Genomic DNA, 26,069 nt, shown 5'->3' with positions numbered 1-26,069 from the left:
GTTTCGGGTGTGTTTTTGAATGGCAACTGTACAAATTGGATTTGATTACATGTGCGCACAGAATTCAGTTTAAAAATTATATCGAAGAAACCGAGAAACTCAAGCCAGTGGCAGAAATATGGTTGTTTTTTTCCCCCTTTGGCAAAATCTGAGACCGGTTGGAACATGTAGTGTTACTCAAGGCCTGTTACGTTGGCGAACAGTGTATGTGCATTAGGACATACACATCTACTGTGATCTACTAAGGAAAGACTGAGCCACAGCTGTTCAGGGGGCCGGGAGTCTGTACTCGTGCTGGGCAAACATTTCTGCAGCTTCTTGCACTGTTTGCACATTTGAAAGTTCACTACATCACATCGCATTTGGAGCCTGTTCTGCATGGCACTCAGCATTTCTGTTCAGGCGACTTCAAACACAAGGAAAAGCTTTAATTGGAATCCAAGAACACTTGTTTCACTGGAGGTAGAGGCAAAAAAAAAAAAAAAAAAAAAAAACTGCTGTCAGTGGATTTTAACCACAAGAAATGGCATCTTAATGTATATATACGACAAAGTTAGATCCTAAAATCTTAAATCTTCCAGGTTTTTCCCTACACCGGTTCACATGGTCGATTAGCTCATTCATTTCATCCTCTTATTTTCACCGCGAGTGATTCCACTCAATCGTCTCAGAGATTCCGGCTGGAAATTCTCGTGAATCACTCACATGCTTGCGTGCGACTACGTAGACAAACACCGTCGGACAAACCTTTGTGGGAGGCACTCTGTCGTGTAAACATGTGTAAACCAAAATTAGTTTTCGCCAGGAAATTATGCAACTTCACCGAAATCAGAGCCCTGAGGAGGTGGGACGACGGCAGCAGAGGAAAAACATACAAAGTGTTTTAGCTGGAACCTGTGAATAGAGATCGTCCAGTCTTGTTCTGCCGGAAGTTTTTTTTTTTTCTCTTGTTCTGGTGTTGTTTCATTTTGGCAGGCAATATGATGGAACGGTATTGTAGCCGTTTGTAAAATGTGACACCACAGGTCTTGCCCAAATATATTGTATTTATTTCTTTTTTTATTAATATCAACATATACAGATTGTGAAAGATTGTTTTTCGAACCGTGGATGAGGCGATGGGGATAGATATTCCTCGAGGTTAACATGTTGAATAGCACAAATATTGACTTGGATGATCCAGACAGAGGCTGAAAGCTCTTCTTAACTTACAGTGTGTGACATGTCATCACAGATTTGTGGCCAGATACGTCAGTGTTGACACAGGGTGCACCTGTTGCTTTTTTTTTCTCCTTTAAACAAAAGACAGAAGTCAACAAAGCACAAACAACGTTGCCCCCTAAAGGTGACATTTTAATACTGCAAGCATCTACAGCAAAGGAGTTCCAACTCTCGTGTTGACTGCAACACCTCTGTGACAATGCACACACATTCTTGTGTTACACAACATTTACTTTGCTCCTTTCGTGAAAAAAATGTATTTTTGTCACTTCGTCTGGGGAACAATGGCCCGTTGTCACCACCAGTCCGACCGGCTCACCTCGTCTTGTTTTGTGTTTACATGTAATAAAAATTCTGAGCTATTTCGTCTGATATCTCTATCAGGTGTCCAAAGGTGTGTCCTGGCACGATGTCGAAAAAAAAAACAAAACAAAAAACAAAGGCTGATCAGAGTTCAAGCTTCTTGGCACTCAGGATCCACTTTATCTGTTCTGGCACACTTGAATGATTAAGGACGTGCTTGCCCTCACATGCTGGCGGGCAACACACACTGTTAGAGAAATTTGTTTTTCCGTGACACTTAAACAAAGAGGGTTTGTCTTTGTAATCGCTCTTGGAGTGCTGCCCTGCAGTTTACAGTCAATCAAGATGTGACAACTTCATAGCATGCAGCAATTTAACTGACACTTGCATTCGAGCAAAAACAGACTTTTCACTTTGGTGATGAAGTGACAGTTGATTATGAAAAAGTGGCCCACAACAAAGAGAGTCTGCGGTTCAAAAATTAAAGTACTGAAGCCTGAGAAGCAGAAACGAAAAGAAACTTTAGGCCAAAGAAAGTTTCTGTCTTACTTGTATTGTGGGAACGGAGCGAATGTTATGATAGTCAGGAGCAGAGAAAAAAATAAAAATACTTGTAATACCATGAATATAAAAACATGCAACAAGGTGCTATGTTTGGCACAAAGTGACTCCTTACAGTTGTTAGTCTTTTATTATTTTTTTCTTATTAGACGATAGAAACATTCTGCCAGCGAGGCTGAGTCTGAACCTCTGACACGCTACAGTCTAAAGTCATTCAGGTGCTGTGCTGAGACACTAGAAGAGGAATCTGGTCTAGAGAAGTCATTCATGACAGGACACACATCATATACTGAACCACAGACAGCATGGAAGTCACTTACTTACTCACAAGGGAAAGAAATTCATACTATGTATCAAAATATACTCGGAGCCAATCGATCTGAGGATCTGACAATATAAACTCTTGCACTGCAGTGAAACGTAACTGAGCTCTCCCACTAAATTCACTTAAACTGCGAATCGTCCCGGTGAAGATGATTCACCGCCGCCTTTCGCAGGAGGGGAAAAACAAGACGTAGAAAAAAATGAAAAGTCAATCAGACATCAAACACCACAGTCTGGACAAGTAGGCCACAGATATATTTAACTCTCATCAAAGTGTCAAACAATCGAATGCGTTCACGTGTTTTGTGAGTCAGCCAAAAATAACGAGAACATTATTCATTCAGAACACGTTTTCTTTGTTTTACATTATAACTGGAAAACCGCAGAGGCAACTGTGAGTGTGTTTACCGAGCCAAAATGACAGACTAGTCCTTTTGAAATGCAAAACAGTGACAGTATAAAATAATGGGGCTGTTCAGACACAAATACCTGTGATCCCCACGGAGGCTGCTGAACTTCGCCATTCATAACCAAAGAACGCTCTCTAATTCCGCATTGTACTCACAATGATTACATTGTTGAAGCTACATAAAAAAATAAGATAGAAAATTAGACGTACAGTACACCTGAGGTGTTTTAACAAGGTGACAGTCGGTTATCTGCATATATGCAAGTTATGAATTCTAGTTACACTTGCATGCAACTTCTGTTGTCCAGACATTCTGGGACAAAATAAGCAAAGTGTAAAGGGAAAGCAGATTTTTCTTGCGTTGCAAAGAAATGCTTGGAGATTCTTAACCTGCTATGAAGGGGTTTAAATTGCCCTGTCGACAGAATTCTGCATAGTCTAAAGTCATTTCAGCCACAATGTCCAAAGGCGCACTGCTAAATTGAGGAGAAATAATGCAGGGAAAATATTGAAGAAACCAAGCCATAGGAGATATTTGTCAAGTGCAAATGCAAAAAAACAACAATAAAAGAAAAAAATCTGTTATTTACAGTCATATCTATAAAAAAAACACCTATAACCATATTTAAGAGTGACAGTTCAGTCAAGTATCAAAGTTTAGCAAGATCAAGGAAATGAATAATCAGCTCACGTTACGTGGTGAATATAAACCACCTTTACCTCTAAATACAAGACAAGCTTTGATCTCTGAGTGAACTGTGACCTAAAACTGACTATTTACTTAGATTTGTTGCCCGTGCTTGGATGGTCACCCTCCGCGGCGGCGGCTCCTCAATGCTCCGGTTGGCCACAAGGTCCTGCAGCTGCAGGGCCCCGCCCCCAATGAAACAAAATGCTGGACACACGGCAGCAGAACAATCCACATGTCCCTCCCACAAGATACGCAGAGAGTGGGCATCGTAGAAGGTGACCCGTCCTTTGTCACAGTCCAGGCACACTCCTAGCCGGGGCGGGAGGGGAGCGGTGTGAAAGTGAGGCAGGTTACCGTGGCTGCTACTGTGGGAGTGCGACCCCCCCTGGCTCTGGCTGTCGTTCTGGCTCTGAGTGTGACCGTGTCCTTTCGGTAGCAGGATCTTGCCCATGCCCATGGTGAGGAAGCAGAAGGGAGGGGAGTCCTGGCCATCCTCTGCCCCGCTGTCATGGCCGCTGTCCGGGTCACAGCTGGGAGGGGAGGCAGAGCGGTGCATAAACTTAGGCTGAACAAGAAAATAAAAGAAGGAAGCTCACCTGTTTCCAAATTGCAAGGTTGAAAACGGTATGACCTTAAAATGTGAAGCTCCACCTCAATTACAATATCAGCTCCTTGTAGTAGCAGCTTTATTTGCAGTGTTTCCCGTATTTACTGTACTCTTTCAGCTTGTTTGCCTGTCTAAACTTTGTTCCTGGCAGCTGAAAGAAATGTCAGGCCAGTCTTGTCTTTACAGATTGTTATGCTGCCCCCAAGTGGCTAAACACGTACAAAACATTCTGGCATTGCTCCAAAACCTCTGAGACTTACACTTTTATTCAACAAGCAAGTTTTTTTTTGTTTTGTTTTATTAACCAAAAATGACACAGGCGTCTCCCAAAAGATAATGAGACGATGTATAAAAGGAAAAAAATATTTGTCTGCTTTTATTTACATTTGAACAAAACGTGGCATGTCCTAAATTATTCATACCCTTTGCAAACTACAGACCTGTGGCTACTCTCAAGTCAGGAAAGGGCCATGAGGTCATATCTAAATGTTTTCAAGTTGCAGTGGCTACAGTGCTTATAGTATAGTATTATTTAAAAATGCAAGATTTTCCGCACTGTGGGAAATCTCAGAGGACGTGGTCGGAGGCCAAAAGTGACACCTGTGCTGGCCAGGAGGCTAGTGAGAGAGGTGAAAAAGAGTCCAGAGAACACCATCCCCACTGTCAAACATGGTGGTGGGAACCAAATGCTTTGGGGGTGTTTTTTTTAGCTAATGGACCCGGGAACATAATCACAGTTAACGGCACCATGAAAAAAAGAGGAATACATCAAGCCTCTCAACAAATACAGTCTGCAGAGAAACTTGGCCTCGGGCAACAGCAGACATTTCAGCACGACAACGACCCAAAACACACAATAAAAGTGGTGAAGAAATGGACAGCAGACAAAAACATGGAGGTTTTGCAGTGGCCCAACCAGAGTCCTGACTTGAATCCAGTGGAGAATTTGCAGAGGGACCGAAGATCAGGGTGATGGCGAAGAGACCATACAATCCATCAAAGTTGGAGTTGGAGCTCATCGGATTAATGGGCAACATTCAAAAATAATTAAATATTAGTGGATTAGTGGACACGCAAATAGCTTTCCAGCAATTACAGGGAGCGTTTGATTGCTGTAATAACCAATTAAGGCTTTTCTATTGAACATTGAGAAGGGTATGAATAATTTAGGACATGCCACTTTTTGTTCAAATGTAAATAAAAGCTGAGAAATATTTTTTTCCACAGTGACGCCTTTTATACATCGTCTCATTATCTTTTGGGAGACGCCTGTGTCATTTCCAATCAAGAAAAAACTTGCTCCTTGAATAAAAAACTGCCAGGGGTATGAATAATTTCAGGCTTGACTAGTATGCATGTTGTAACGTTTTGGTATTTGAAAGTGATTTCTTATTGTAAAGTCTGTACTCAGGAGAGTAAGTTAGTTACCGAGGGCTGGCCATGTCTTGGGGGAGATGAAACCACTCTTGCAGCTTAGTCTCAAGTCCAACTCCCACCTACATGAACAAGAACGAAGCTTTGGTTACGTCAATTATAAGTCACCCTGTAAGGTAAAACCCATTAAATACAAACAATTCATATGTCAAAAACAAAAAATAAACAAATAAATCTTTCTGTCACCTTTACAAGGTAGGAGCTAGGCTCCACTGAGCATGCCCAGTAGTGTCTGCCTTTAGTGATGGCCAAGTCCGCCACCAGCAAGTCAGAAGTCAAGTGACAAGATGTGAGTGTGCGGTCAGCAGCTTGCAGGAGGGAGAGTCCTGGCACACTGCGGGCGTAGGTTTGGCCTTTACCCAGTGCCAACCGGTCTGCATGCAAACCCCAGCGAGAATCCAAGGAGAAACTCAAGACTTGGGAGCGAAGGATAAAAGGAGGCAAAGGAAAGGAGTCAGGAAGGAGGAAGGGTTAGATTCTGAAGTGACTACAGCACGTGTGAATACATAATGGGAAGAGAACATACAATACGAGGCAGGTCAAGAGAGTGTATTAGAAAGGGAAGTAGAAACAGTAAAAACAAACAGTAAAAGATAAGATTCACTCTAGTTAAACATTGCTGGAGATGATTAAATAATTAACTGTTTTTGAGGGGATGACAGTATAGAATAACACAAAGAGAAACGATGGACAATATATACACAAAAAATAAAGAATTTTTGAAAGTGCAGAAAGACAGACCTGCAGCAAGAAAGACAGAAGTGGAAATAGTATGACTGGGATGACACTCGAATGCAGAGCAAAAAAAGGAAGGCTGTGTGCAGAAACTAAAAAAGTGGGAATGGAGAAAATCAGAGGATGGAGAGAAAAGACAAGATTAGTCAGGAATCAGTTGGAAAAATGACAGTAGAAAATGACAATCTCTGTTACTAATGCGAACACAAAAAAACAATGTTACGACCTAAATCATGGAAACTACCTTAGAAACAACATAATGGCCACACCTGTGTAAAAAGGCGTGTCAAGATGAAGTGAATGTAATGCAGAACTAAAATAACGGGTAAGGTCTACACATCTTACCAGGTGCTGGTGGAGTTTGGAGGTAAACCTCTTCACTGTATTCTCCAAAGCCGGCCTTGTTGCAGCCTCTCACTCTGAGCACGTAAACGCTGTCCATCTGCAGTCGGTCTATCACGGCACTGGTCCCTTTCACTTCATCTAGGCGCTGCCACGTTGTAGCGGCGTTCTGAGATCTCGTGCCGCCCCACGTGGCCGCGGCTCCTCCTGCTCGTCGCTGGTATTCGACGGAGAAGTGCCAAGCCGGGGCTGAATCCTGAGGCAGGCGCCAGCACACGAACAGCTGGTCATAAGCGAGAGTCTTCTGAGTGTCAATGACTGGAGCCACTGGGGCTGTGGACGACAGAGGAGACAGAGGCACAGGTTACACTGCTGCTACACTGATCTATTCTCACTTTTACATGGTTCACGTTACACAAACAACTCACCTTGTATGAACGCCAAGCTGTTGATGAGCTTGACCTCTTTGGATGCATCGAGGTGAAAGTGTCTGAAGGAGGGATCGGCAGCAAGAGAGAAACACTGGAGGTGTTCTATCGCCTTCACCAGCCTGGGTGAAGAGAGTGACAGCAAAAATCAAGAAAATGAAACGCTAACAAGCCAAGCCTTACAATTTCCTTCCTGTTAAATTTAGCTTTCAGCTGAATAAGCGTTACCTGTTATGCGTTACCCTCGCAGCCTGTACGAAGCAGGGAGGATCGGCCTCTTTGAGCAGCTCCTGGGTGTAGGCCATGAGTCCCGCGTGCTCCAGCAGGCCCTGCCTCTCGAAGACCTGCCTGGACAACGCCTCCTCCCTCCTGCTGCGGGATCCCTCCAGGGCCAAGGTCAGAGTCCCCTGACGCTCAGCTACGGCCTTCTCCAGCTCGCGGATGCAGTGAGTAAGGTGCCGCAGCGCCACTGCACTGTTAGCCTGCAGAAAGGCGGTGAGGAAAGTACAGAGAAGCTTTTCGCTGCTGGGTGGGAAACACTGACAAGATTCAGAATGGATACAGACAGAGACGTTGGCCTAATTATTTCCACCAAAGAAGTGTGCCATTGCACCAGATCCCGAGGCCTCTAGTGGATCCCCAACAACTAACTAATTTCTGTAACAGCAGTTACAACAAAGCATCAAGTTAGACTAGTGCTGTGTTCCTATTTTTCAACAGTGCAACTCAATAGCATCCCAGTTCATCTAAACTCAAATCAATTACAGTATTTTGTATATTTTTTACAGTAAAAAATAATTTGACCCCTGTACAAAGATATGCTGAGATGGGTGGATCCACGCATTGGGAATATGGTATACCTCCATCTGTTTGATGGCAGCTTCCAGCTGAGTGATCTGACTCTGTATTGTTTCCTGGTTGGCCAGGATAAAGTTGACTTCCTTCGTAATCTTGTCCTGCATGCCAAAGTCGTAAGAACAAAGCTCAGAATTCAAGACAGCTACTAACCTGGTTTTAACGTGGCAAAAAAAAAAAAATAAAAAATACACTCATGTTCACCTTGAGGGCCTGGTAGGCCTGTGCCATGGGCAGAACTTTGTGTCCATGGTGGACACGACGGAGTTTACAAAGTGGGCACAGCAGCCTCTGGCAGTCCCGGCAGTACCACTGCAGTTTTTCCTGCTCATGCTCTGTGCATGTTAAGACCTAGGGCACAAAGATAGTTAAGGCTCAATGGAAGAAAAGCTACTCTGCCTCATGTGCAAAATATAAGAACAGACAAACCTTTGGTCTAAAGTTGTTGGTGGGTAGAATGTGTTCATGCTGAGCTCGAGGAGTTCCCCAGGGGTGGTAGAGTTTGAAACACTCGTTGCAGAAGTTTGACTTGCAGTCAGCGCAGCCCTTCGTGGCCTCCAGTGTCTGAGGAGGCTTACAGAAACCACACATGATGGCGATGCTCCCAAGACTTACCGTGTGCCTGTACCTGAAGGACAAACATGGGAACGAGGAGATAAAGCAAAGGCGAAGAGGAAAGCAGGGAAAGGAGCCTGCTCTCTTTTCAGCAGTTATGAGTCCAACTCTTCAAATGCATGACCTGGATACATCCCCAGCAGCTGCCTTGTTAGCGCATCCTGAGCAGTAAACATGCACCGTCACACTTTCTTGAACAACACGATCACTGCCTGAGGACATACTGCCTATCCCCATAACTCTCCTTACCTCACATTATTTCAGATGCAGCTATTCTAACTGTGATCATCTCTCTTTGAACTGATAATAGAACTGGATAGCATTAAACATTAAAGAAGTATTTCGCCCCAAACTGGCCCACATAACTTAAACAATGAGTAATTGTATCACTGGCGTTGTCACACAGTAGGCTGCAGTTTTTGAGCTGCCCCAGCAAGACTTAGCTTTGGGTCAGGTCTAAAAGAAAGATTCACGATTGAAACTCCGTCCAGCGAATGATTTCCTGTCTTATTTATAAAGCAGTATTGATTTCATCTGTTATTTGTTGCCTTTCTTCATTGCCTGCAAGCTTGGTTAAATGGCATTTCTAAAAGTCACGATTCTTTTGTTGTTAACTTCCGTTAATAAGCTGATGATGAGACATGCACACGGACTGAGATAAATATACACCACAAGCCAAGTCTGAGGACGCAGCATCTCCCTTATTATGTGTCTGGTCTGATAGGCTCTAGTATTTACAGATCAGGCATGTCATTATAACTGTGTGGGTGTCCCGTCTAATCTATGTGGGTGGTACATGTCTAGGTAACATCCACGTGCACTCCAGTGGCAGAACACTGAACTGCCACATGATGTTCAATGTCATTGAACCAACACTGATCTGTGTACATGCTATATTTATGGTGTTTGCGTGTGTGCACACCTCTCTACAATGCGCTCCAGAGTGAGGTTACGGAGGCAGTCTGCCAGGCCCCTCTCTCCCAGCTCAACGTCCTGCTGACAGGAAGGACAGGGGAACAGCATGGGGGGTGTGGTAGCGTCCTTCCGCCTTCGGCCCGGGTATGTGCCACACACTGGGAGAGGGATACAGGTGTGGAGAGGAGAAAGACACAGACAGAGACAGTCCAGAATGATCATGAAGATCTTACTTCTTTGAGGAAATGGTAAAAGGTAGCACTTGCTTGTTTCCAGTGATAAATAAAGGTGTGAGGTTAGCTCACATACACACACTCTGAAAACACACCTGCATGCCAGATGCTTACTGCCTTTTCTGTCTCCTTGACTCTCTGCCTGTGGCCTTGGCCATGAGAAACTTGAAGGACACATGAAGCTACACATGTACAGCCACATGCTGATGAGTCAGCTGGAACACCTATGATACTCATATGCTTGAAGGACATCACACTGCACCATCATCCCTGTGTCAACATACCTCTATTCACACACATACACAGCTGCTATCACACGTGAGCAAAGGCTGATTCTGCCGGTCCCCGTGAACGTCCCCAGTCCCCTTCCATGCACACACTGCTGTCTTCACCTGTTCTGAGCACGCGCTCCAGCCGGTCGGGTGTCCTGGGAATGGGTCGGCGCACCTGTCGTGGAGAGCGAGTATTGGGCGTGGAGGCTGGTGAGTTGGGCTCTGGAGGAAGGTCTGGGGGCGGATAGCCTCTTTGTACCAACACCTCAGCCGCACACATTAGACACACACTGTGCTGGCACGGCAGAAGAATGGGCTGCTTCACCATCTCCTCACACACTGGACAATGCAGCTCCTTTTCCATGCTCTTCATGTTGGACTGGAGGGGAGAAAAGTAACAGGAAGGGGTACAAACAGGAGGACTGGATGATGTGTCGTAGTCAGTAAAGGCTGAGTCACTCGAAAAAAAAAAAGGAGTAAAATCCACAGTTCTTAACATTGTGCACCTCCTGTCACCTGTAAAATGTATGTGTAGGAGGCAAGAGTGAGAAAGGGAGATCAATACTAGTTGTATAGACAGGTACTCTATATAGTGAGCACAAAGGGCAAATGTGGAGGAAAAAACAGGTTTTCCTGACTTGTGGTTGGTGTTAGCAAGCCTCCTTTTACTATAAATAGAGTCAGCTAGCTTTGCCTCACCCTTGATAAATTAAGGGGTAGATGCAAACCCCAGCTCAAGATGTCATAACACATAATGGTGACCATGTAGGGGGATGTATGAAAGAGGGAAGAATTCAAAATTAAAATTCAGTTTTGTTTTTTTGCTTTTTTCCCCCCCTTTCGTTTTGTGGCCTCCGGTCCAGGTTTTACTGGCTGTGGAGGCCTCTGCTCATTGCAGCAGCTATATTGAGCGCAGCATCCCGTTTCTATGGCAACGAGCATCATCTCTGCTATTTCATCGTGCCAGCGTTTTAGGGTCTTAGCCAACATATTACGACGAATGTAGTTAGATAAACATCCACCGCATCTGCTGCAACGCGTGGACCCTTTGACACGACCGTGGACCTGTTTTTGTTTCCGTTCACCAAGCGAAAGCTGTGCAGAGCGGTCCAGCTCTTTTTGATGCGATAGAAAAATATATATTATAAAGAACAAATGCCACATTCCTTCATCGCTGCATCTACTATGGCTAAAAGGGGTCGAGGTAATATGGACAATTACTAAATTTAAGTTATGTATATCTTCATGCAGAATCCGTTGTTAAAAATAACACACAGCTGAAATGGCATTTTTTTTTTTTTTTTTTTAAAGAGCGTCGTACTTACACTAATGCGAACCAGCGCGTCCATGATAGATGTAAAGGTTTGTAGCTCAGCTTCTGCCATGTCCTCTAGATGCCGGAGTCTTTACGATACAACAACGGACCCTTTTCTCGTTTTAAAAAATCTGAGCAGGTTATCCCATCAAGGTAAAGGCAAATCCGGGCCTGGACTGATGAAGCGTTACCACTAAATTGCTGTGCTTGAGGGGTGCTGTTGCACACACGCCGATTTCTGTGCTGTCTGTGCCAAAGCAGCTCGTCGACTCGTTGTAGAAATAGGAGGGGAGGGGAGGGGATGGGAAGAGGAGGGGGGAGGTTGGCAGCGTCTGGTTTAGGCCACAGCTCCTACAGCCGCATTGCTCAACAACATTATTAAAACGGTTCTATTAAGAATTATTTTATAGCAACGCCCTTATTTTATTTTCATTTGTATTTATTTGTAGGAAATTAACAACGTGTTCAATGAAATATATATATATATATATATTGTTATAATAAAAAATATGACATTTTTAAACGCAATGCCTTTTTGCAGTGAAATTAACCAGAAGCTCAGTTTCTCGAAATAAACCTTGAGTTATTTGTTATCATAAGGATTGGTAGCCTAAACCACGTGCCCAATTGCTTGTGGCCCAGTTTTTGGAGTTTCCGTTAGATGGCAATATAGTTCAAGAAAAAAAAAAAAAAAGAAAAGAAATATCGAGCATGGAGTGTGCTCTCTCAATTGTGTTCGTATCCGGAACCTTAGGGTGTCCATTGTTCGCCCGGTCACTAATGCTGAATGCACACACTGCTGGTTGTTGTAGCAACCGTCTAAAGCGTTTTAATCGCAACAACGTGAGGGTCGTCGTCCCGATTTGTAGATTAAACACATAATCGTTAGTTGGAGTATCAGCATGTAAGATGTTTAGCTGCTGGTTTCATCTGGCCAATTAACGTTTAGCTTCGAACAATGTTGTTTTTGGACGTAAAAGTTAACTCAATCGATGGACTGTAGCTAAGTGCTAATTTAGCGCCAACTCTTTTATATTTGTGCGAACGACGAAATAACGATTTCGTGTGTGCTTGTGCAGCACTTGTCGCACGTCGTGTATTAGCTGTTGTCTCTGCACACGTCGTCTGCCTCGGAGATCCAGATCCAGCCACAGCATGTCCGCGGTCAGCAGCCTGGTCCCTGCACGGTTTCTCACTATCATAGCTCACCTGGTCATCGTCATCACGATCTTTTGGTCGAGGGTAAGATTGCCCCATTAACTCCTCTGACAAGTCGATTAATAAAGTAATAAATGTCTTTCTAAAATAATAGTTAACATAACATTTACTGGTGTTTCTCAGGAAAATAATGTAAAGGCCTGTTTACCTTTGGATTTCACGCAAGAGCAGTATGACATTGAAGACAGAAAGTGAGTAAACGTTTGCATTACACGTTTGACACACACTCACATACACGCCCTCAAATATAACATGTGTCTGTTTTTGTTTCAGGTTGCTGGTGGCACTGGCAGTCACACTTGGTCTGTTTGCTATAGAGCTGTCTGGTTTCTTTTCGGGAGTGTCCATGTTCAACTGCAGCCAAGGACTCCTGTGTATCCTTTGAGTCTCTTGTTGGTCATTACCAGTAGTAGTATCACAAAAGTAACTACACTATGATCAGGAATAACATTATGATCACCTGCCTAATATTGTGTAGGTCTCCTTTGTGTCTCCAAAACAATTGTGACTCATCAGACAATGGACATGGGTCTTCTGAGGGTGTCCTGTGGGGTCTGGTAACAGGATGTTGTGAGTGGGTCCTATGGGTTGAGGGGAGGGGCGTCTGTGGATCATCCCACAGATACTTGATCAGTTTGGGATCTGGTGAATTTGGAAGCCAGGTCAACACCTTGTACTTGTCATGTTCTTTTTGAGGTTAGGGTTGTTTTTGTGCGTGTGTCTGTGTCAGGCTGCCGTCAAGGAGTGTCATTGCTACGGGGTAGGGGTGCCTGGTCTAGGTGGGTGGTACGTGTCCAACAAACATCCACCTGAATGCAAGGTCCAAAAGTTTCAAGTTTCTCTATATACTCTCTTGTAAGACAGATCTTTTTAAAATAAGCGTGAACTGTGTAGCTGTAACGAAGAAGCTGAAATGGAATCGTGTGACTTATTAGAGCAGCAATTCCTGATGGCATATATGTGTTGGCCTATGAATGGGACATGATGAATTAATAATGGCCTAGAATTGATGACAGGTTCGAAGTGATCTTCTTTTTATATCTCCTGCTGTGTGATAATATAATGCAGCAGAAGGTATTAGTATTCAAAGTCCTTTGTTTTTTGTCTTAGTCATGCCTGGGACTAGGAGAAACAGTATTTCCTTAAACAATATTGAATCTTAAAAATTACTCTCAAATGAACTCTCTAAATACACTCAAATTTAAAACAATAAAGAGGTAATCAGTCTTTAAAAGTCGCTCTAGTCATCAGTTACAATTCCATGACTTCAAACTCGACTTGCTTCTTCACCTACTATAGCAACAGGAGTCCATGCCAGTGCCTCAGTGGCTCTGCTTTTCTTTCTATTTGAGCAATGGGGGTGTGACGTCTACTGGTGGATCCTTGCCATTTGCAGGTTAGTATATATTGTTAAATCCAGAATTGTTTTTCCCTGACAGATGTTTCACCCAGCACTGGCTGTCCACTGCAGCGCATCCGTGTCCTTGTCTTTCTTTGTGTTTGAGAAGTGGGAATGCTGGACATATTGGGTTATTTTTGCCATCTGCAGGTTGGTGTGCATGTTGTGAAACAATGTATGAGTTTTCAGAATAAAAGTCGTAAAGGTGAAGCACAAATACCATTTCTGTTACTGGCAGTTTGCTCTTCATTTCTGTCTCTCTGTCTCTTCCTCTAGTGTGCTACCGGCCCTTGTGGAGGTTCTTTTGTTTATAGCAGTTTTTGGCCTGAAGAAGAAGCCATTATGAGCAACAGTCCAGATGGAGAGCTTCAAATTGGTGTGGAAAGTGGTCACCTACAAGTTAATCAACAGACACTGCAATTACAATTATCTGAGTCATTGATAATGTATAGAATTGACATTACAACAGAACTGACAACAATTGTTAACAGACACGTGGATACACTGCACAAAGAAAAATCAAAGGGATGTAAAACTGATTACACTACAAAACTCTTTTTTACACATTTTATATATATTTTGAATAAAACAGAAGCAAAAACATGATGTGTTATGTTTGTTTCATGTTTAGCATGAGTGTTTACTGTAGAGAGGATATATGTCAGAATGTCCAACGAAACCTTCTTGTAAGTCAAGAATAATCATTTAACAAAGATGTAATTTTAGGTTGTTCTTTGTCCGTTCCATAGAAAATCTTATAAAACTACTGTGATATATAAATATGGTAAAAAAAAAAAGAATGCAACTGAAGAGAATACATAGTTATACAAAAATACATAGTTTTACTGTTGGACATAGTGGCTAATTTGAAATTATATAAGAGACAAATAATCTGATCAGAACAGATTAACCAGAAAACCAAAATGAAAAAGAAACTCGCTATAATTCTTTATATCATTTATAGTACAAATCTATATTGTAAAACCATGGATGTATTATGGGTAAAACACACTTGTAAAACATAAGCTGATCAGTGACTCAGTCTACTGATCCCACCTGACATTTGTACTGGGTGAGTTTTTTAGTTCCGAGAGCTGGGACATTTATCAACACCATGTACACGTATTTTGTAATTCATACTTGACAAGTTACATTTACATTTAGATTTAAGATATAATATGTCTAAATGTTAAATGATATATGTAAATGTTTTATTTAGATATTTACGTTATGTTAACCATTTAGATATGACATTTAGTAAATGTGATTTAAAAAAGGTGGCTTTGAAAATGTACACCTAATTTTTTTTTTACTGTTTTTGGGTCTAAATGTGTGTGTTTATATTTTAAAAATGTAAACACGCCTGAAACACCCACAATTGCAGACAAGCGAGTATTTTGGTCTTCACGACTTTCCGTACTACGTCCGCGGTAGGCCCAGGGGGTGGGGCAATAATGGAAGGAGGGGGCGGGGGCACATCGACTGAGTCCGGTAGAAGACCAGTCACCACTAGGACTAATAGCCGGCTCTACGAAGTTCAACCTAATTCACCTGTGTTTTAATCACGAGAACTCGAGTTTAACATAAATCATGGGTATGTGTTGCACGAATTGTTTAATGGCACAACAAATTTGGTTTGTGAACGAGTGCATACTATGTTAACATTTCAGAAGATCAATGATCCAGCTAGCTAGCTAACTAACGTGTACAAGTAGTAGTGTTGCAAAGCTAACCCTACAAACGTTAACGTTACTCTAAACACACACTTGATGCATATTTTTAATTAAATTGTTGATCCACTGGCTTATGATAGCAGGGCCGTGTTGTTGCTAACCCGGGTTACTTAGCTGGAGGCTAACGGCTATGTGTCGGAAGTTGACGTGGCGTTAGTATTTAATGGTTAGCTGCCTGATTCAAATGACGAATAGTTGATCGTTCGGATGGCTGTTTTAAAGCTGGTTGCATAAGAAATTTACTGCAACATTGGCCAGATTCCTATTTTTAGGCTGTTCCTATGTTTATGTCAGGTGCTTCATTCATAACGAGGCCGGGTTCTTAATGTTGTGTCGTATCCAGGTTCATGCAGCCTCTGTTCAGTTGTGTTACAGCCATATATTAGTACGTCATGTAAGCCTGACCAGTATCCTTACGCTGGTACATCTCTGTCTTTTGAAGCTGTGAATACAGGTACTTCTCTAGTGCTGTCCAGTCTGCTGTCAGTGCTGGTGTTTGCTGGGATGCAGATGTTCAGTAAACAGCTGGGATCAACTGAGTGGCTCACCATCCTGGGAGGTTTCCTCGGCTCAGTCCTCTTCATCTGCTCCCTCACTGTATCCTCCATGTGATATCACTGGTTGAGCTGGTTTAATTCATGTTGCTGACCTTAAAACTACAAGGATTAAGTAGTTCTCTTTGTACTGTTTATTGAACCACCTCCTCTCTCTCCTTTGCTGCCTGTTTCTCATGTGTATATGAATGCACAGCCTCTACAGAGAAGTGTTCCACCTTAACTTTGTCTGCAGGCATTTAATAATCTGGAAAACCTGATTTTTGGGAAGGGATTCCAAGCCAAGATTTTCCCAGAAAGTGAGTTGTGACGCTACTTGAATGAAACTCATGTAGTTAGTCCTTACTTTTAAAGAATCAACATTGTTGATCAGTATCACATCATTTAATATATAGTTCTCCAACATATAATTTGAGTAATTCATTCATTCTCTCCACTTCCAGTTCTGTTGTGCCTGTTCCTGTCACTGTTTGCCTCTGGTCTGGTGCACCGTGTCTGTGTCACCACATGGTAAGTGACAAACACCTATTTCATCTTCAGAGTACACAGTTTAAAGTTTCCTCTAAATGTGTCTTTGCTTTTTGCCTTTTATCCATCCAGCTTGATATTCTCCCTCTTCGCCCTGTACTACATCAACAAAGTATCTGCTGCCCTCTACCAAGCACCTGTTCCTGCAGTCACGCCAGCTAAGGCTGCCAGCAAGGGCAAGAGGAAGAATTGATGCATCCACTCAACCAGTCAACATTATCCAGGTGCTGATGGTCATTGCAGTACAACTGTGGCATATTTTTGGAACAATACCTTCTTAAATACACAACCCATAGGTTGTATCCTTCAACTACTTTTTCTAAATTTGCTTTGGAAATATTTCATGAGGAATGGTGATTTCACAGGCTACATGGACTTTACACCAGATGTCATACTATGTTTTTAGTTTTTTTTCCTTTTTTCTTTTTCTTTTTCTTTTTTTTTTTTTTTTTTTACAGGGACTTTGAATTTGATTCACAAAATTCTGTCCCAGTAGACATGAAGCCATGCAGGTTGCTGAACAACTCTTCCTACATTCCATTCAAGCCATTTTCCTCAGCACTCTTTTTAATCTGGTTGCAAAGAGATTAGAACATCATGTCACCTGTACATTGATCAGCACTTCGAGTTGCTTTTTTTGTTTAATTCATTTTGTAATTAAACTTTGTGAAACACTTTCAGTGTGTTGCTCTTCTGTCGGATTATGTTCAGTGTGGAAATTGTCAGTCTAACAGGTTTGATGATGGACTATGAGCTGCTTCAGTGGCAGGATGATTATGTAGTGGTCCCTGTCTGTGTGTGTGTGTCATGGTGGTGCTCTTTGAGGGGGAAACAAAACAGTAGCAGTATGACATAGGTTTTATGTAAAGAAAAAAATCTGGTTAAATTTGATTGAATTGTCCACACATAAAGATCCGAGAGCAGAAAGTCATGGACAAAAGACCCGAGTGATGGTATATACTCAGGAACAGCTTAAAATAACTTGCAAAGTACCTCAAGATGTTGAGTCTGCCTCCTAATTCCCCAAATACCAAAGTGATAGAGTAACTGCAGAAAGTGCTTAAAGGAGCCTTATCCACAAATGCCCCTCCCCTCAACCCAAAGCCTCACACCATCACATCCTGATGACACCCTCGGGAGGCCGCTGTCAACTCCCTGAACCATTTCAGAGGTGCAAGGACACTCAAAGATCTCTAGGCTGATCCTGCAACTGCAGAAGGCTCATAAAGAAACTCCAGGAGCAAGAGTATAAATCTGGATGAAACACTGTGCACAGTAATCACTGAGGTACCCTTGATCAAATTTCAGAAGAACCAGCGATGCTTCTTTGGGCTGTGCTGGGCAGCTTCTGGTGTGACAGAGTCCATGTGAGAAGAGCGTCCCTGCCAAAAACTGTGCGCAAATATATCTACAGCAAACACATGCAAGTGAAGACTGCATCTGAAGAAGCTGCCTGACTCTCAAGGACGCATGTTGACAAAAGATTTTGACTCGTTCAAACAAGGTCGAGACCTGCCCACACACAGCAGGCCGTGCGTCATACATCTGATGCTGTTTAATTTTGTGAGTAAAAATAATGGAAACTTACAGATACTCGCCATCAGAGGCGGATCATAGATGCACGGAAGCAGGAGCTGGACATTTCAGATTTATTAACAATCTCAACAATCTAAGTTCACAGTGTTCCACTTTGCTGCTCTGTGCTTCCTGATATTCGCGGAGAAGGGTGGGAACGGGGTTTGTCCTTTGCCTCACTGTACCCCTCCCTTTTCCTCCCATCACAATGGGCGTTGACTTAATAAAACTCCTAGAACATAAGCCCCACAAGTCTTCACTCCAGCCCAGCCTGTTCAGTTTCAGCATCTTGACCTGGTAAGATTTTTATTATAACGCCTAATTCTCTGTTTTCGTGTGTTCTCGCTTTCGCTTAGAACTCCGAAGCTTTTACGCGTTGTTTCCTTTTAAGTTAAAAATCACATTTACATTAATTATAGTTACATATAGGCAAGATGGACTCTTGCGTTGTTGGCACATTACGCACATTACGCACGACTTGTTAGCTTTCCGATAGGCTATTTCTCCCCTTTTTCATATTTAGTGTCTGTGTGCCTCGTTTCTCTGAGTCGCAACCCGAAAAAGTTTTATGGGAGGCAGAGGGAGAAGCCGTGAGATAAGGATTTCGGTGGGACAGGATCGCATCTAGCCGAAAAAATTGGCCTTGAGTGCCAGTAAAGCCAACACCCACATCCTCACTGAGCTGTGTGTTAGTTTTGGATGAAGTCCCACAACGATGAAAAAAGAAGCAACTATTCAGGTCTTGTACTTTAGTAAAAAGTAACTTTACGATCGTGTAGAGATACTGTGTCGTACGTTCTACAATCACATTATTTTACTTGCTGCCATTGAAATTGCAGAAACATTAATATTGAAATATGTGTAAAGCAGCAAAAGTAAAGGTACTCATTCTCAGAATGTACGTGGAACGGTGTAGTTTATGTTACTGAATCGTAATTATCGATGCATTCATTACTGTTTTGTGTTGTTTTATTAATATCAACTGCCTCAACTACCGACTTAAATTATCAAATGAATGAAGTGGGTTAAAAGTTACAATTTTTACCTAGTGGAGTAGAAGTATAAGATATTAGAAAATGGAAATACTTAAGAACAGTACTTGAGTAAATATACTTAGTTATTTCACATGTTCGATTGCAGCAGTGTTATCGAAGTGAGCATAGCATCAAGACACACTGCTTTCCTTACCTTTCATTAAAGGTTGTGATACAATTTTAAGTTACGGACAAAAAAAGATAATCAGTTCGTTTATGTAGAGTATTTTATAATTGTAAGAGTCCCAGTTAGTAGCAGAACTTCACTTATTTTGTTTTTCTCAAAATGTATTGTATGGGATCAGCAGCTGTTAGATGAACAAAGAAAGAATGGAACATTTACTCCCGACATTGTTTTTCTCCTCTCAGCACAACTTCCTGCAGCCATGACGGAGTTAGAGCATTCCATGGAGTCCATGATAACGGTGTTCCACCGCTACGCCAAAGAAAGCAAGCACGAAAAGAGGCTGAGCAAGAAAGAACTGAAAAAGCTACTTGAGAATGAGTTACCCAACTTTATGAAAGTAAGGATATTTAGTAAAAAGCTGGTCACTATCCTCAGAATTGACCTAGTATCCACGTGTAAACGATTGCTCTTTTTTCCTAACTGTCCACCCTGTACTTGTCTCTTCTTAACTATTGCCAGGGGAACCCTGATGTCGTGGACCGCATCATGAAAGATTTGGACCAAAACAAGGACGACGAGTTGAACTTTGAAGAGTTCGTACCCCTGGTCGCTGGCCTCGCCATCACCTGTGAAAAGGGTTGCGCCATGCTCCACGGAACGAAGGGCAAGAAGTGAAGTGCAAATGTAAAGGAAAATATTTTTTGATTTTATTAGATGAAGAGGATTTTGTAGCACAAATGAATCCTAGATTCACAAGTAAATGATTTCACTACTGTTTGTCCGAGTCCTCTTTTAGTATGTTCATTCTTAAAGAAGCTGACTTCTGCTTTCACAAAGTGTATACACTGTGACAACAGATTTCTTGGAACCATTTTGATTTAGGAGGAGTTCTGCCAGTTCTGCCAGAAAATACCTCTGAAAGTACTGAGCATACTGATGACTTCACATCTGATACAGATCATTTCACTCATAAATCCTTCTTAAATCTTTAGATGAAGCAACACTCGTTAGTAAAGGAATGTGCTGGCATCCATTGTGCGTGCTAAGGCCTGAACTTCGGTAGAGAAAACGTGCCCATAGTTCATGAATACATAATTTAGGGTTGGAATAAGTCACCTTACAGGTTTTTGGTGGGGTTTAAAGCTTTATACATTTCTCACGTACATTTCTCCTCCAGTTTGGAAACAAACTTAATTTAGTGCAGATTCTTCTCACACATTAGGCACTAGTTTCATTCCCACTGTGTACACCTTTGAATTGGAAGAAATGCTGAGGTGAAGAAAATGTATATGGCTTCGGTGCTTTGAAAACAACTACAAACTTTAAGAAACAGAACTTATGCAACATGCGTATAACAAGAAGGTTTTGAGTCATGTGCAAGTAACTTACCGGGCTAACGCATACGAATAGGTATTATTCATACTTGCAGACATAAATCCACTGGCTGACCTACTTGCTATGAGGTGAGGGTCCATTGCAGGTAATGCTTTCCTTAAGCAAATTACAGCAATTACCATTAAACTGAAAAAAATTCCTTCAATATGCATATAGTTTACACTGTCTACTATGTATATTTTTCCATAGCGGCACTGAATGTAGCAGATTACCAGGGAAGGCCTGACTCTCCTGGGGTTGTTATTTCCAACCAAGAGGGAATTTTAGATATTTTCCCTATTACATAGAACATTTTAGTTAATTCTTACCTAACAGCAACCGAGCTGACAGGTATGAAGTGTCTTTATATTACAACATGTGTGTCCTACATTTTCAAATGGTTACTCCCCAGTCCCGTGTTCAGTTTTCACTTTTGTCAGCAGATATTAAATCTATAGAATTGAGACACTCTTATTTGGGTTCTTGAGAAAACTTTAATTTTCTCAAGCCATTTAAATTTTTAAAATGGCTTGAAACTTTAAAAAAAACAAAACAACAACAACAAAACATTGTTATTCATGTTCACAATTTCCAACGTCAAATGAACTGAATTAAAAAACCGGAGCCTGACAAAGGTTTGAGGTGGTTTGTGATGAGCTCCGTTTAACCCTTCGTTCAACTGTTCGGCTTTGAACAGTTGTGTGTTGGAAATTGGAATTCGTCTAGTTCATGTTTTAATTCGACCACAAGATGGTGCTATGACATTTGCTATGGCATTTGCAAGGACAGGCCCATGTGTAGGCAACCTCAACCTGACAACCCAGCTTTGTGACCGTGTTGAATGAATAACTCATCTGACCACTGTCCAATTTAAAATGCATATCGATCAGGCAAAACATTATGACCACCTGCCTAATATTGTGGAGGTCTCCAAAAGTTTCCCAGCAGAACATTTTCACAAAATTGTCAATGTTATTAACTCCACCTATCAGTGTGGTCATAATATTATGCCTCAATGTAGCATAAAACTGTAGTAATCCTGGAGGTGCACTTAGTTATGCAACAGATCTGTCATATAGTGGTCAAAAAGCAAACCACAAACCACGACCCTGACACAGAAAAAAAAACTTTTGAAATTCCCCGCATCTGAGGAGCAAACCAAAAGGAAAAATTTTTTAAATTTATTGTCTTTTTTCAAAAAAACAAAAAGTTGCATGACACTTAAAAACGAGTCAGAAAAGCCTCCACAAGCGGCTACGAGGGCAGCTGTAGTGGCCATGTTGATGGTCAAACCCGGCTGCGGCAGGAGGCTAGCGCCGCAGCAGCTATCCGGGTTCACCGACGGCTAGCCAAGCCGGGGCAGGAGGCTGGCACCGTGGCAGCAGCTGGTCAGGTTCACCGCCAGCCGGAGCAGGAGCCAGATACAGCGCTAGGAGTCAGTCAGGTGGACCAGCAAAGGCCGCAGCAAAAGGCGGGAACCCTGGCATCAGCTAGCCCGGTACAACAGCCGGAGCAAGAGGCGGGAACCAGAATCCTGAGATGTTCGTGATGTGGGGTGTTTTGGACAAGTAAATATGGTGAGCATACTGTCTATTAATAGGCCACCGTGCCAGTCTTTGAAAAATAATAATGGAAGACGTGTGATTTATTAAAAGCTCTTTTTTTTTTTTTCACACGTTAGACATGTTGAGAAGTAAGTCCCACCTGTGGTGATGTTGGCATTTGCCTGTGATGTGCGGAGAATAGCCTAAAATAATTGTAAATTATCGTCATAACATTTATACCATGGATATAATATTATTTGTAATTGAGGCCTGTAAGTCCCACAGCGTGGCAAGTCCAGTGGGCATTTTTATGTTGTTTTCTGTATACCTTCAGACAACAAACAAAACAAACAAACAAATAATAAAAACAAACAAAAAAAACAGATCTGTCATATAATGGTCAAGTCGACCAAGTAACAAGCATAGTGTGGGGGAAACCAGAGTACCCGGAGAAACCCACGCACAGAAACCCACGCACATAATAATTAAACTGGAGTAAAAATGTATTATTATCAGCGTACATGCCAACAAGGTTCGAGCTGAACTCGAACTCTGACCTTTTTGCTGGCAGGCTCTTGTGTACAAGATTAGCCTCAGTGTAGCATAAAACTGTAGTAATCCTGGAGGTGCACTTAGTTATGCAACAGATCAGTTGTCATATAGTGGTCAAGTCACTAGTGCTAACCACCATCCCACTGTAATGCCCATGCAAGAAATACAGTCATACAGTACATACAATAAATACTGAAGTGGAATATTGTAGAGGACGTTCCGAACCCTTTCAGTAGCGTGACTGTCTGGTTCTCTGTCATCTTTTCAACCCCAGAATTTCTTCCTCAATTATTCAGTTTGGCCGGGCTGCAAACTCTGGGACGAGGCCTCCTGATGGCCTCAGTGCATGAATGCAAAACTGGTTTGAAACTCTAATGCTGTGCAACAGAGTTTCTTACACTTAATGGCTTGGATTTACAAAAACAGAAATGGTTGGAATATGGAATATAAGTATGAGAGATTTCAATACTTGTTGTTGTTGTTTTTGGGGGAGGGGGTGCATTTTCAAAAACGTAAAAAACCTTTTAGATTAGACAGATATAAATCCTTTTAAAATTTACATGTGGTTTATTTTGTATTTTCCAAACAAATCTTTCATAAAAACCTCATCTACTTCCAGGACATGATGTGTAAACATGTGAAGCAACACGTTCCAAGCAGGTTGTATTTAATGAGTAACTTTTTTTTTTGTAAAAAGAAAAAAGAAAAAAAGCATTCATTTCCAGGGTGTAGACCCACCCGTGTCGAGGTATGGGGCATAGTAATGCATAATGCAGCCAACAGAGTGTGGAAAGATAACCTTCTTTTTTCTTTTTGCAATTAACACCACATGATACTTCGTCTCTATTTCCTTTCCCTCCCCTGCAAGGGGAATCTGATAGCATTCAATAAGTGAAAGTAATAAGCCTAAGCGAGGAGAGAGAGTGATCCTATAAAAGGGGACTTGGCAGGAGGCAATAGAAGAGAAAAATGCTATCTTTGTGCTGCCTTGTAACAGGCGAATGGAAAATGACGAACAAGTTACATAACAGTGGAGTAGGATAAACTGGAATGTTCAAACATGTCCAAACCCACAACCACAAAGTCTGAGCCTCTCATTCAGACTTGTAGTTGCTCCTGATTTTACTATGTTGACCTAAATAAGGACATTGACAAATGTGCTCACATTTCTAACGTGTTCATAAAGTGTTAAAATAAAGGTTGGGGGGTTGTTTTGATAACTAGCCTACATATTTGTGCAAAACAGTTTGAACACTGCGAACACAAACTAAAAGACGTCTCTGTTCGAAGATGACTAACCAAACTCTAAATCCAGCCCACTGCTCTGACTTTCTCTTGACTTTCCAGAAGACGACACGCTGAGCTGCTTCTCAATGAAAACATTATTTCCTGCCACAGCTCATGCACCGGTGCTAAATACAAGTCTGCCTTCACATAATTTTCTCTATTCAAATTTCTGCGCTGCCGCCTTGCGCCGTAGTGAGATGGAGTGGGCGGCGCTAATATGGGTGGAGTGGGTACATTTTAAGGGCATGAATCACTGCCGGTGCCTGCGTGTGTGGGTGGGTGTGTGCAAGCTTGTGTGTGTGTGTGTGTTTCGGAGTCTGACAGAGCGAGTCTAGTCTTTAAGAGCAAGCTTTCCCCTCGGTTTGACAACAGTCTCATCTGGTACCACGCTGCTGACACAGACGTGATCTCTCCTCACCTGTACCGTGAAATCTGAGGTGAGTAGGCTACTGATGGAAGGCAGGATGTGGAGAAGATGTGGATAGATTTGGAGTATAACTAGTCCAAGACAGCCTAGATGATGGAAGAGACTGAATGAAAAGAAGTGAAAGTAATTTATGGCTGCAAGGTTTATTCACCGTGATTTCATTTATCCCTTGAGATAAATAAAATATCTAATCTAATCTAATCTAATCTAATCTAATCTAATCTAATCTAATCTAATCTAATCTAATCTAATCTAATCTAATCTAATCTAATCTAATCTAATCTGCTATGCATCCGTTTTGTAATATACAGAATGTCTGTAACTGCTTCTTTGACTATAAAGAGCCTGTAAAGATCTTAAGTACCTGCCACAAATCCTGTATTTTCACCGGCTTTGTTGTCAATTACTCAAAACCTTTGATGGTTTTGTCCAGCAAGGACCATGGCACGCCTGGATCACGTCATCACAAACATCGTGGATGTATTTCTGGAGTACGCTGACGACGGAGGCAAGAAACGTCAGCTGAACAAAGACGAGCTCAAGCTGGTGCTGGAGAAAGAAATACAAACCCCAGAGTTGAAAGTGAGCACTTCACAATATATGAACATATATGTATATATGTATATATATATATATACATATACATATATGTGTGTGTGTGTGTGTGTGTGTGTGTACTTTTTCCACATTCACTGTTCACGTGTGTGTTTTCATGCTGTTGTTTCACTGCTCTCTCCAGGATAAAATAAGCCCAGATGACATTGAGGAGGCCATGGAGATGCTCGACAAAAACCATGATGGCGAGGTCAACTTCCGCGAATTCTGTCGGTGTGTTTGCGTCCTCGCCAAATGCTACTACAACAAGAAAACGGGCAAGGGCTGCAAGAAAGGCAAGGGCAAAGAACACGAGTGTGAAGAAGAAGCTTGATAAGACTACGAGTCCTTAATATATTTGTAGCACCGCTTATTTAGAGACGTCCTATTTCTCAATACACACAGGCGCTACTGATATTATGGCACCTCCACTGGGTTTTAAATGCGTATGTAAAACGCCCTAGTCGTTCTAGGTGAACTGGTTTTCAGAAATGTTTCTCACTGGAGAGATGTAACGGGTGCAAAGTTTGAATTGCTGTGAGTTTTCTCTTGTGTTCGAGGGTTGCTGGGTGTCTGGTGTCGCGCCAGGAAACAAGCAGGGGCTCATCAAACATTCAGCAGACTTCACCGACTGCTTCCTGCATCACATATCACCTTCCTCACTGGAAATGTACTTCCATAGATTCCACTCTTTACACTTTTGTGTCACCAACAATAAAAACAATAACAGAAAAACAAAATGTATGTCTTCTCACTTTTTTTTCTCTCAAAGCAAAGGTGTGAATAAATTGAGTGAATGCTGCTACTATTGAGAAAGAGCTAAAATAAATCTTGGATTTGAATCCTCGTCTCTGGTAATTAAA

General features: G+C 42.0%; 5 protein-coding genes across 7 annotated transcripts; 4 read left to right on the top strand and 1 right to left on the bottom strand.

The window, feature by feature from the left end:
• Positions 1-1,335: 1,335 nt before the first annotated feature.
• On the bottom strand, positions 1,336-11,515 carry trim46a (tripartite motif containing 46a). 2 transcript variants are annotated; one of them, XM_047599817.1, is made up of 12 exons: positions 11,271-11,515; positions 10,066-10,324; positions 9,448-9,598; positions 8,340-8,538; positions 8,115-8,261; positions 7,916-8,011; positions 7,284-7,537; positions 7,056-7,177; positions 6,631-6,960; positions 5,737-5,966; positions 5,545-5,612; positions 1,336-4,039 (listed from the first exon to the last, which is right to left on the bottom strand). In XM_047599817.1, the coding sequence occupies exons 1-12, from the start codon at positions 11,328-11,330 to the stop codon at positions 3,592-3,594; spliced, it is 2,364 nt and encodes a 787-aa protein (XP_047455773.1). In that variant the 5' UTR covers positions 11,331-11,515; the 3' UTR covers positions 1,336-3,591. The 2 variants fall into 2 exon arrangements, with proteins under 2 accessions (XP_047455773.1, XP_047455774.1); XM_047599818.1 differs by lacking the exons at positions 10,066-10,324; positions 11,271-11,515 and adding an exon at positions 9,958-10,033.
• A 514-nt stretch (positions 11,516-12,029) lies between these two features.
• On the top strand, positions 12,030-14,480 carry tmem107l (transmembrane protein 107 like). Of its 2 annotated transcripts, none has more exons than XM_047598934.1 (5): positions 12,030-12,502; positions 12,602-12,669; positions 12,752-12,852; positions 13,931-14,027; positions 14,154-14,480. In XM_047598934.1, the coding sequence occupies exons 1-5, from the start codon at positions 12,416-12,418 to the stop codon at positions 14,221-14,223; spliced, it is 423 nt and encodes a 140-aa protein (XP_047454890.1). In that variant the 5' UTR covers positions 12,030-12,415; the 3' UTR covers positions 14,224-14,480. The 2 variants fall into 2 exon arrangements, with proteins under 2 accessions (XP_047454890.1, XP_047454888.1); XM_047598932.1 differs by lacking the exon at positions 13,931-14,027 and adding an exon at positions 13,778-13,874 and having other exon boundaries at positions 12,031-12,502.
• An 827-nt stretch (positions 14,481-15,307) lies between these two features.
• On the top strand, positions 15,308-17,368 carry krtcap2 (keratinocyte associated protein 2). The gene is made up of 5 exons (XM_047598847.1): positions 15,308-15,471; positions 16,053-16,207; positions 16,400-16,463; positions 16,608-16,674; positions 16,765-17,368. Exons 1-5 carry the CDS (start codon positions 15,468-15,470, stop codon positions 16,883-16,885), a joined length of 411 nt encoding a protein of 136 aa, XP_047454803.1. The 5' UTR covers positions 15,308-15,467; the 3' UTR covers positions 16,886-17,368.
• Positions 17,369-18,408: 1,040 nt separating this feature from the next.
• On the top strand, positions 18,409-20,205 carry s100a10b (S100 calcium binding protein A10b). The gene is made up of 3 exons (XM_047599591.1): positions 18,409-18,564; positions 19,671-19,825; positions 19,948-20,205. The coding sequence occupies exons 2-3, from the start codon at positions 19,688-19,690 to the stop codon at positions 20,101-20,103; spliced, it is 294 nt and encodes a 97-aa protein (XP_047455547.1). The 5' UTR covers positions 18,409-18,564; positions 19,671-19,687; the 3' UTR covers positions 20,104-20,205.
• A 4,246-nt stretch (positions 20,206-24,451) lies between these two features.
• s100w (S100 calcium binding protein W) lies at positions 24,452-25,946 on the top strand. The gene is made up of 3 exons (XM_047599590.1): positions 24,452-24,622; positions 25,046-25,194; positions 25,352-25,946. The coding sequence occupies exons 2-3, from the start codon at positions 25,054-25,056 to the stop codon at positions 25,538-25,540; spliced, it is 330 nt and encodes a 109-aa protein (XP_047455546.1). The 5' UTR covers positions 24,452-24,622; positions 25,046-25,053; the 3' UTR covers positions 25,541-25,946.
• Positions 25,947-26,069: the final 123 nt, after the last annotated feature.

The sequence above is a fragment of the Mugil cephalus genome, chromosome 11 (genome assembly GCF_022458985.1).
Source record: "Mugil cephalus isolate CIBA_MC_2020 chromosome 11, CIBA_Mcephalus_1.1, whole genome shotgun sequence".
NCBI classification, from domain to species: domain Eukaryota; kingdom Metazoa; phylum Chordata; class Actinopteri; order Mugiliformes; family Mugilidae; genus Mugil; species Mugil cephalus.
This window is presented reverse-complemented; position numbering and strand designations above follow the sequence as displayed.

What these genes read in the sequence shown, in the direction of transcription:
- trim46a (XM_047599817.1), bottom strand. Translation starts at nt 11,330, where the DNA reads ATGGCAGAAGCTGAGCTACAAACCTTTACATCTATCATGGACGCGCTG. An exon ending in GGAGCGCGTGCTCAGAACAG is followed by an intron (nt 9,599 to 10,065) that starts GTGAAGACAGCA and finishes TCCCTCTCCCAG; the next exon opens with TGTGTGGCACATACCCGGGC. An exon ending in AGGCCTACCAGGCCCTCAAG is followed by an intron (nt 8,012 to 8,114) that starts GTGAACATGAGT and finishes TTTGGCATGCAG; the next exon opens with GACAAGATTACGAAGGAAGT.
- tmem107l (XM_047598934.1), top strand. Translation starts at nt 12,416, where the DNA reads ATGTCCGCGGTCAGCAGCCTGGTCCCTGCACGGTTTCTCACTATCATA. An exon ending in TATGACATTGAAGACAGAAA is followed by an intron (nt 12,670 to 12,751) that starts GTGAGTAAACGT and finishes TTTTTGTTTCAG; the next exon opens with GTTGCTGGTGGCACTGGCAG. An exon ending in GTTATTTTTGCCATCTGCAG is followed by an intron (nt 14,028 to 14,153) that starts GTTGGTGTGCAT and finishes CTCTTCCTCTAG; the next exon opens with TGTGCTACCGGCCCTTGTGG.
- krtcap2 (XM_047598847.1), top strand. An exon ending in AGCCAAGATTTTCCCAGAAA is followed by an intron (nt 16,464 to 16,607) that starts GTGAGTTGTGAC and finishes CTCCACTTCCAG; the next exon opens with TTCTGTTGTGCCTGTTCCTG. An exon ending in CGTGTCTGTGTCACCACATG is followed by an intron (nt 16,675 to 16,764) that starts GTAAGTGACAAA and finishes TTATCCATCCAG; the next exon opens with CTTGATATTCTCCCTCTTCG.
- s100a10b (XM_047599591.1), top strand. Translation starts at nt 19,688, where the DNA reads ATGACGGAGTTAGAGCATTCCATGGAGTCCATGATAACGGTGTTCCAC. An exon ending in AGTTACCCAACTTTATGAAA is followed by an intron (nt 19,826 to 19,947) that starts GTAAGGATATTT and finishes AACTATTGCCAG; the next exon opens with GGGAACCCTGATGTCGTGGA.
- s100w (XM_047599590.1), top strand. Translation starts at nt 25,054, where the DNA reads ATGGCACGCCTGGATCACGTCATCACAAACATCGTGGATGTATTTCTG. An exon ending in TACAAACCCCAGAGTTGAAA is followed by an intron (nt 25,195 to 25,351) that starts GTGAGCACTTCA and finishes TGCTCTCTCCAG; the next exon opens with GATAAAATAAGCCCAGATGA.